The sequence below is a fragment of the Manis pentadactyla genome, chromosome 3, assembly GCF_030020395.1.
Source record: "Manis pentadactyla isolate mManPen7 chromosome 3, mManPen7.hap1, whole genome shotgun sequence".
NCBI lineage: Eukaryota > Metazoa > Chordata > Mammalia > Pholidota > Manidae > Manis > Manis pentadactyla.
Genome location: NC_080021.1, coordinates 218,251,157 through 218,261,316, shown reverse-complemented (window position 1 = coordinate 218,261,316; position 10,160 = coordinate 218,251,157). Strand labels below are relative to the sequence as shown.

The window sequence follows — 10,160 nt, the reverse complement described above, 5'->3', positions numbered from 1 at the left end:
CACTGAGGGGTAGATCCGAGTGAGGCAGACAAACGGGGCAGGGCCCAGGAGTCCCGAGGCTCAGGCGGCCACCAGGACCCCCGCAGGTGCCTGGCTGGAGGGTCTGGCCTCTTTGCAGGGTCAGCACTGTCTCTACAGAACATGTGAAGCCGAGGCCGGCGAGGCCTGGGATGGCCTGGCCCCCAGCCCCAGCCCCAGGGGGGCGCTGGTGGTGCTGCAGGGACCCCCACCCAGGATTGCCTGCCCAAGCCCCAGCAGTCTGCATTTGGGGTCTGCTGTGTCCAGGAGAACCCCGGAATGCTGGCTGCTCCCCACCAGCGACTGTGGGCCTTGACCTGCACAGGGGGAGCCCACACACCCACTGTCTCCAGGGAGGCTGGGCTGGGCTCCCCCTCCCACCATCAGCCCCTGCTGGCCAGCGGTCAGGCATCTCCTGACTGAGCTGCAGGGTAATTTCGGGAAACTGCAGTGATGGCAGCAGAATGTGTGAGCAAGGTCCCTCCTGAGGTGGTTCCCTCCCCAGGGGCAGCCTGGGGTACAGCCAAGCTGGGAGCAGAGGGCACCCTGGCTGGGCTCCCAGCCTTCTGGTGGGCTGGGGAAGCCTGGCCTCCCTCCTCCCCACCCCAGCTTGCAAAGCCCCTCCCCATTCCCAGCCCACCCAAGGGCCCCACAACACACAGAGGCACCAGGGATGCTGAAGCTCTTTATGAGGAGCCAGGAGAGGGGGTGGAGGGTGGGAGGGGGCAGAGGGCGATGAGGGGGCGGGTGGCCCCAGGCCCGGGGATTTCTTCCACGTCCTGCAGAACAGAGTGCTCCTGCCCTGGGAAGGAGGGTTTCAGCGAGGCCGAGGCGGAAGGGCAGTGGGCACTTGCAGGCCTCTCAGGGCTGCAGCACAGGGCTGCAGCAGGTCCCAGCTCCCACCAGGAGTGTGTGCAGTGGGGATAGACCCCCTCCCATTGCTCCCACATTACACAAAGAGCAAACCCAACACCCAGAAGAGTCCCTGCTGTCCTGGGAATGATGCTCAGGGACAGACCTCCTGCGTGAGGATGAGCCGTGCCCGGGGTCGCAGAGCAGGCCCCACCTGGCCCACCCGGGGTCCTCCTGCCTGCAGTTGGGGGTGCCCCCATGGCTCCTGACCTCCCATCCAGCATGCTTGTTTGCTTCAAACTCACCCTAATCACTTTCAGGAATGCAGTTTTCTGTGGAAACCAAGCAAACTCAGGCATGAGATGATACCCTGGACAAGGGCCCCGAGCTAGCCACTGCCCGCAGCTCGGACTTGGATGCCTGAGACCCAGAGTCCAGCCCCCGGCCTCCTTGGGACACATCACTTGTGATGTCACCCCACAGAGGGAACAGTGGGGAAGGGATGCGAGGGTCGTGGGGGATGTACAGGGACACAAGGGGCCCAGTGGGACATGAGGGCCTAGAGGGGACACCAGGGCACAGGAGACCAGAAGGACACAGGGTGGATACGGGGCCACAGACAAAGCTGCGTCTCACCCATCTGGAGCGGCAGGAAGATACTCTCCTGCGGCAGCCCCTTGCGCTGCGTGAATTTCTTAAATTCTTCCAGGGCTTCCAGGTTCAGGTCAGGTTTTTTACCTGCAGGTGAGGAGGTGTCCAGGTCTCAGGTGAGCCTGAGGTCTCAGGAAGCAGAATCTGGATAGAGAGGGCCCCTCCCAACATTTGGCGGGCTTCACCCAGGAGCTACCCAGGCTGGGAGAGGAGGGCTCGGCCTGCAAGTGGACGCAGAGCGGGTGTGGAGGAGACAGGCCACCTCCCTGGGAAGCGAGGATAGCCATGGGGACACCACGAGTCACTGACGGCCCCTGAGGGACCCAGGCCTGCCCCCAAAGCTGAGCTGCAGGATCACACCCCTGACCGGAAAGGACCTTGCAGCTGAGAGGAACCGTGCTGCCTTATGGCCAGAGGGTTCTTGGACTTGACTGCGCTCTGGAGGGTCACTGTCCCGAGGAGGCCTCTATCAGCAACACAACCCGCCCCTACAGGACCTGGCTGCATGCCTGAGGCCCCAGGAAGTAGCACGTTGCAGCTGCACAGGCCAGAATTCCCCCTGTGAGTGGTCAAGACCCGAGGGAGCTCAGACTGGCTGCCCTGAGCAGCAAACCACGCCAGGCACACAGAGACCAGCACAGGGCCTTCCTGTTCTGGAACCAGGGCAGGGATTCCGCCAGTTCCCCGAGCTTCAGGGAGCAGCAACTGTGGGGCTGGGTTTAGAGATGCTCCAAGGGCCCAGGGGGCCACCCCTACCCATGAGCTTTCCCATGTGGAACGAGCCCTTGCAGTAGAAGATGTAGTGGTCCTCAACGGGCAGCTCCAGGAGATACACGTTCTTCTTGCCCCCACCTGTGGACAGACGGAGAGAACGTGGGTCTTCAGCACCTCCGTTCCTGGAGGAAATATTTGAGACCAGCTGAGGACCACTTTGGAACAGGTTGCCTTCTCCATCACCCTGGCTGCGGTGAGCCCCCATCATTCAGGGGCCCCGGCAGCGCCTTTGCGCAGGACAGCCTGCCCTAGCCGCGGGCCCTGACACTGGGAAGAGAGCCCCTCCTGGGGAAGGTCACCACCCAAGCCGTGAGTCACACAGGCTAGAGGAAGTCAGAGGCCGGAACCCGGCACCCCCATGGTGCCCTGCCTCATTTCCCCACAGGGTGAAGAGCTAGACACCCAGAGGGCAGGGCTGCTCCTGTCACCCCTGCTGCCTCTGGTGTCTGACATCAGGACAATGAGGCCCTGTGGGAGGGAGAGCTTGGTGTCTCCTGGAGAGGACCAGGGAGGGTCCAGACAGCCAGGCCACCAAGCGGAGGGTCCTGGCCAGACTCACAGGTGCTGAATTTGCCGGGCTCTGCCATTTGCTGCAGGACGATCCTCTTCTCATGGCACTGGTCTGCCTTCCTGGGGACAGGAGGTAGCCCCAGTTTCAGGACACACACCTGTGCCCATGTCCCTCTGAGCTCACCTGGCACATCAACATCTGACCTGGTGCCCCCCCAAGTCCCACTGTTACCCTGCAGCCAAAGACTCTTTCCTTCCAGGTCAGGGACACATTCATTTGACCAACTGAGATGGGAAGAGGCGCTATGAAGGCTGCCCCCACGCCACCCCGCAGCCCAGCTGGGGAGGAGGCAGGAGGCGGGACCCCAGGTGGGAGACACTCACATGAAGGTAAAGGAGACCTCCAAGTCCCCACCATCCAGGGCTGTCATTGTCACTGGGGACACCTTGTCGGGCCTCTTCTCCATAGGCATGTGCTTGTCAGTCGCCATGGCCTTCACATACCATGTTCCTGTGAACTGAGCAGGGCCTGGGCGTGAGCCCAGGGTGGCAGGGCCCAGATTCTCCCCCTCGGCCACCTGCTGCCCCAGCACCCAGGCTGCAGCCCCTCAAAGGCAGGCTGGATTCCCACACACCTGCTCCCCAGGGCTTAGTTAGAACCAGCCCAGCCCCCAGGGCTCCCAGCCCCAGCAGAGGCAGGGCGTGTCTGCCACCCCACAACCCCATCTCTGTGGCGCCAGGCCCTGGCATCCAGAGTCCTCACTCTAGAGGGCCCTGGAGTGCCGTCGGGGTCTCCAGGGCACCAGTTCATCTCTCCCTGAGCTGAGCCTGCTCCCCAAGGACAGAGCGGCACCGCTGACCACTCCGTGCCCTTGAACGGCCCCTCCGGAGACAGCGACCCTGGCCACCGCCCACCTGCAGGCAAACCCCGCCCCCTCCTCTCTGCAGGCTCACATCCTGTGTCTCTGGGCGGGTGGACAGGGGCTCCTGGGCCTGCAGGGCAGCAAACAGGCCGAGTGTGATGGTCAGGACCAGGGCCTTCATCTCAGGGCGCTGTGCTCGGGGCCGCTGCGGGTCAGGGGGTTCTGGGTAAAGCTGTGCTGGCTCCTCATGGGGCTGCCCTTTATGCCCGGCTGTGGTGCACCCCGCCCTTTGAGCACTTGGCACAGACCACACCCTCCCCGAGTGTCCCTGCCAACTCCACATCTGGGAAGGTGGTGGGTCTGGTGAGTGACAGATGAGTATATGGTGCCAAAGAATAAAAGACCAAACTCCCTCTGGACAAGCACGTCGTCAGAATGGGTGAGCGGGCACCCACGTACCCTCCCCCCTTCCCTTCCCGGGAGCCCAGGGCTGGGGTGCTCAGCAAGTCCTCTGGGAACCGGCCAGCTTGCCAGTGGGGAGACAGGGCCTGGGCTTCAGGGTGCTTTGAATGTGTCCCTGGAGCCCGAGCTCTCAGCTGCCTTGATGGCCCTGCCAATGCCCGTCCTGGGGACACTCACCCAGACCTCCCTGCGGGGGGCACGAACCTGTGGCTCGGAATCAGTTTAAGCATTGCCCCCTCAGAAGGGCCCCCCAGGCCCCAGGAGGGATCCAGGTGGCTCCCTGCCCCGTCACTGGGGACGCCCTGGCCAGGCTGCTTCCAGCTGGGATGAATTACTCTCCGGTTTGGCCGCCTCACTTCCTCACAGGCAAGTCCCCTGCTGTCTTCCCTGAGAATGGGAGCTCCCCGGCAGAGGGGCTGACCGCCGGGGTTCACAGACTCCTCGCTGCGCTGGGGTGGGCGGTGGGGAAGAGGTCCTGCTGCACCATAGGGGCCATCAGGTTCATGGGAGGGACCACCCGCCATTGGGCTCCTGGAGCCTCAGTGGAGCCCCCCCTCCAGTGTCCATCCCTTTGGGTCATCGTGAGGTCCTGGGGAGGCCATGCAAAGGCCCTGCCACATGCACCCCTCCCACCCCCGCTCCTTGGCACCTGCCAGGCTGTGAGGATGGGCTCTTCCCTCCTTTGCCTGGAGGGGGACCAGGGGACCAGGTTCTATCAGACCCGCAGGGCAGCTCCCTCAACTCTGCTTCTTCTAGAACCCCAGTGTGCCTCCACCACTCTCATCAGCTCCGACCCCTGTGTCCCCCAAGACAGGCCACATACCTCATTCCCTTTGGATTAATGGCTGAGTCACGGGGGACAAAGAGGCCACGAACTCATGGCTGAGCTCCCTGGCACACGCTCTGCTGGCCTCAGCCCCGGTTGCTTCCAGAGCAAGAACGTGGCCTTCCCCTTGCCTGACCTCTAGTTCCTGGGCCTGAATTATCCCTGAGACCCACAGTGGACCCTGACCCCGTGAGCAGGTAACAGACACCAAGGGCTTGGCACCTCTGCCTTCACACTGCATTTGTCCCCTGTGCTGCCAGAACCTTTGGGCCAAAAGGAGAAAAAGAGAAGGGCTTCTGCTCTGCCGGCAGCCTTGCCCGCAGACTTGAGCCTCATCGGGAGGAGTTTGCTCATAGTCTGAGATCCCTGCGTGTGGCCGTGACCCAAAGCCCACTTCCTCCCAGACACAGAGAAGTATGCTTGGGAATGACTGCCCAGTCAAAGGGTTTATGAACATTGTGAACAGACCTAGGTTGGCAAGAGTCAACTACCCTAGGACACAGAGTCCCTCAGCTCTCCTCAGACCCTCACAGGTGCTCAGATGTCTGCACCCGTCACTCACCCCCTGATGGGCTCCCCTCCCCCTCTGCTCCCTCTTTCCCATAAAAGAAGCTTGCAGTCAACCCTGAGTTAATATGGGGCTTCAGGGCATGAGTGTGCCACCATCTCCGTCTGCTGGCTTCCCGAATTAAGTTGCTTTCCTTGCCCCAACCCCTTGTCTCTTGACTTATTGGCATGTCATGGGGAGGGTGGCGACCTTGGACTGGCTAACAAGCAGATGCTGGGGCCACACAAGGGAGGCTTTGTGTCTCTCTGGCCCAGGTGGACACCACTGTTGATAAGCACCCCACATACTTGCTATTTAATAGTCATTTGCACTCTCTGCTAACCCCTGGGGGCCGAACTGATGGTACTGGTTTGATCCACTCATTAACTCCCAGCTTAGAAGGTGCTGCTGAGGAGAAAGCCTGCCTCCCCCGGACTGCACAGGGCAGGGCCAGTGCACTTGAGGACCAGGGATCAGTAAATGTGCTGGACTCTCTTTATCAGTGGGCAGTTTTTCCTTGTTCTTGTTGGCTCCACCCCCAGAGACCTTGAATTTCCCTTATTATAATGGGAGTCACTGATATAAGCATCTCACGACATTGACAAACTCAATTCAGTCCTTGAGCAAAATGGAGGAAAAACCCATGGGGATCACTGAGGGAACAGGGCTGTGCCCACTAGGGCATGCTCAGCACGACTAGAGTGCCCATCACCCTCCATCTTGCCTGTGCCCAGTCGACTGAACCCTACAGAGTTCCCCAAACATGCTGTTTTTTTGCTACTGGATGGGCTCAGCCGGCGGTGGACACACTGAGCCACCGTGTGCAGGGGTGGGGGCCCCACGGCCTGAGGCCTTTCTCCACATGGCTGGGTGATGCCTTCAGACCCTTGGCACCAGGACACTGCCCCCACCGCACAGCTCTGCCTCTCACCACTTCTGGCGACATCCCTGCCTGCCCTATGTGAATTCAGGGGGGCCAGAGCTCCTCAGGGCGGCTGCCTCCCGGGGGCCTCACTGCAGCGGGGGGGAAAAGAAGGGTTTGAGGGTGCACTGGCTGGGCGGAGGGGCATGTAGAAGGGCAAGAGAGGAGGCAGGATGAGTACGATGGAGGCCTAAGAATAACTGGGCAGAGGGGGCTGTAGCTGGTCTCCCTAACCATCTATTCTCATTAGTTTAGAGACTGTGCTGAGCTACCACTCAGGAGCCTCAGTGTTAGAATTTGCCAGAATGGACTCAGTCTGGATCAAGAGTGCATCGGTGCAGCGCTGGGGGGCACCCACCCCCACAGCCCACCAGCAGCTGGAGCAGAGAGCTTCTGCACACTGGCAGGGCTGTGGGGTACCCCTTCTGGTGTCTGCATCCTGTCTTCTGCACTTCCCACGACACATGTGGGTGAGACCCACTGTGCAGGTGAATCAGCACACCCCCCCAACAGGGATGGTTACTGAAGGGCTGGTGTCTTGGGCTCTTTGTTCCCCAGGGGCACAATCTGAGGTGGTTCCACCTATTTCTCAGAGGGTCTTTGGGAAGACTGAGTCCCAGTTGCCTAGTGGTGACCTTCTCATTAACATACAGTGTGTTGGATTTTCTACCTTCCGCCTCTCACATGATTTCAGACTTCTGGCGTCTAAACTGTGAGAGAATGAATTTCTGTGTTTTAGGCCATTCAGTTTGTGGCACTTTGTCACAGCAGACATAGGAAATCAATACAAGCCCTAAATATTACTAATTATGTCAAACATAAAGGGTCTAAATATACAAGTTTGGAGATAGGGATTTGCAGAATGGATTAAAGACCATGATGCAACTATATGTTGTCTTCAGAAAACATAACTTCAAATATAATGAGAGAGGCAAGTTGGAAGTAAAAGCATGGAAAAAATAAAATGCACAAAATAAATAAGTGAATTTCAGTGCCAGCTATCAATGGATTGCCTCTGTAAGACAATAGCAATGAATTACCCATTGCTGCCTGTCCCGCAATAAAGGAGCTAGCCCCAGAAGGCATTTCTCTTCGGCACCTGGCATAAGTTAAGCTTTGTTAGTAGAAAGCTCAGGATGAAGGGGCTTCTTTCCTGGTTCCAGGATGCTTCCACTTCTTTATTTTTCTTTCTTCTACTGCATGACTATTGTGGCACAAATAGGGGATCTCCACAGGTACTCATCCTCACTGGATTCAGTGGACCCCACGGATGGCTTCCTAGGGACATTTAGTGGCACCCCTACAAGTGGATTCCCAGTGAATCCTGTAGGCTTCTCAGCCTCAGCCCACCTGAACCTGGGAGAGGGAGAGGTTTCCTGCTTGCCAGTCTCAGCCTGCATTACCCCACCTGCTGGCGTCCACGCTGATCATGGACTAGCTCTGGTCCTGGGAAATGCAGCCCCATCCCCTGGGCTGCAGCACTTCCTCCAACAAGGTCTGAACCCCAACCTTGGGGAAAGATTCCCCTCCCAAATTTCTTTCTTCCTCAGCTACTGTCTTATAATCCCGGGCTGTTCTTCATAGCTGTTCTCACCTGTATAGTCAATTGTTCATTATATAGACTACACCTGTTCAATCTGTTGTTTGGTTCCTGTATCCTGATTGAAGGCTGACTCATGTAATGATATATTATTTTAAAAAGTGGTAAGTGCTAAGGGGAAAAGTCAAAGTGGAACAAGTTGAATAGGGAGTGTTGGCACAGAGGGTCATCTTGCATTTTAAATGGCATGGCCTGTGACAGCCTCACCAAGGTGACATTTGAACACAGAATTAAGGGTAATGAAGGAAATGAGCCATGAAGTCATTGGATAGAAGAGGCTTCCAGGTGGAAGGAACATCTGGTGCAAGTCTTCAAGTGGGAGAATGTCTGGCATGTTCCAGGAACATAGTGGGGAGTGGAGAGCCTGGAGCAAATGGTACAGGGAAAGACTGGGCAAAAACAGGTCGGAGAGGGGTGAGGCCGACTGCAGGCCACCATAAGGACTTTTAACTTTTACTCTGGGTGAAATGGTGAGTCACTAAGAGATTTTACAAAGTCAGGGTTTGACTTACGGTGTTAAAGGGTCACTCCAGTTACTACATGGAGGATAGATTTTGGGAGGCACATACAGAGGCCGAGAAACCAGCTTGAAGGATACTGCAATAATCAAGGCTAGAACAATGGTAGATGAGGTCTACCCAGCCGTCATGGAGTAACAGGTTATGAATTACATACCCACCACAAGTGGGAAAACAGGTCAAAATATGTAAAATGAAGGTTTTGCTAATGACCAGTCTACATATGCAGTGGGTGAAACTCCACAAAGCCAGAAAAAAACAACCCTTGAGTAAAGAACAAATCCAAGGAACTGTCAGTCAAACCACACCCCACAAACACAGTTTGGAGAATTAGTTGAGATGCCAAGACAATGGGGAAAGAATAGTCTCTTCAATAAGTAGTGCAGGGATAACTGGACATTCACAGGCAAAGGAATGAAGCGGAACCCTGACCTCACACCATATATAAAAATTAAATAAAAATGGATCAGAGATGTCACTGTAAGACCTAAAACTATCAAACTCCTAGAAGAAAACAGGACTAAATCTCCATGGCCCTGTATAGGCAATGCCACCCAAAGGGCAAGCAACCAAAGTGAAAATAGATCAAGTGAACTTCCTCAAAATTCAAACTTTTGTGCATCAAAGGGTGTTATCAAGAAAGTGAAAAGCCAAGCTGCAGAAAGGGGAGAACATTATTGCAAATCTTTGCACATGTGATAAAAGTCCATTATTGACAGTGTATTTTCTTACAACTCAACCATAAAATTACAAATAGCCCATAAAATGGGAATGCATTTGGATAGGCATTTCTCCAGAGAATACACACAAAGGCCAATAAGCACAGGAAGAGAGGCTGCTCCACATCATTAGTCACTAGGGAAATGCAAATCAAAGCCACAGTGTGACATTGCCTCACACATACTAGCTCGGTTGTAATGAAAATGTCAGATAATACCGAGTGCTGGTGAGGAAGTGGAGAAATTGGAACCTTCACTCATTCACTGCTGGGGTGGGGGTGGGGCCTACAAAGCAGCGAAGCCGCTCACGCAGAAGAGCTGAGCAGTTTACCCCAAGCATTGTGCGAACGCGTTTAAAAAGCTGCTCTAAAATGGAGTCGGGAAGCCATGTAGGGACGGCTTTCATGCGCACCACTTGTCTCAGCTCACGACCAGCCCGAAGAAGGAAGATGTCCTCATTCCTCAGCAACAGCTAACTGCTCACCACTGCAGTCTAAGAGAGGCCACCATGACCTTGAGCGCTCCCTGTCCTGCAGCCAATGTGTGCTAAAACCACCTTCATTGCTGTTTGATATTGTTAAAGACACCCAAGTCTCAGAAGTTGTTGCTATGCCCTGTGAAACCACCTCTGACCTCTGATGCCAGGGGCTCTGAGGGCCTGTCTCAATTTGCCCAGTTTAGTGACACCCAGGTGAACACCCGCTCTGTGAAAGGTGAACTTGTATGTTTCCTTAAGTGACCCAGAGAAGGGAGGCTGCTTTTCCCCGCATAAAACAAAGTGATAACCCTGCAAGGGTTCCTATTTGAACATGAAATGTGAGTTTATGAGGCTCAAAGGAGATAGGATCCCTTAGCACACTGCCTGTGCTCAAGAAAGGCCTGTGCAGTTCGAGAACAT

At 56.3% G+C, this 10,160-nt stretch overlaps 1 protein-coding gene across 1 annotated transcript; it reads right to left on the bottom strand.

The window, feature by feature from the left end:
- Positions 1–699: 699 nt before the first annotated feature.
- OBP2B (odorant binding protein 2B) lies at positions 700–4,654 on the bottom strand. The gene is made up of 7 exons (XM_057499418.1): positions 4,552–4,654; positions 3,760–3,938; positions 3,190–3,323; positions 2,855–2,925; positions 2,278–2,373; positions 1,507–1,608; positions 700–1,202 (listed from the first exon to the last, which is right to left on the bottom strand). Exons 1-7 carry the CDS (start codon positions 4,652–4,654, stop codon positions 1,177–1,179), a joined length of 711 nt encoding a protein of 236 aa, XP_057355401.1. The 3' UTR covers positions 700–1,176.
- Positions 4,655–10,160: the final 5,506 nt, after the last annotated feature.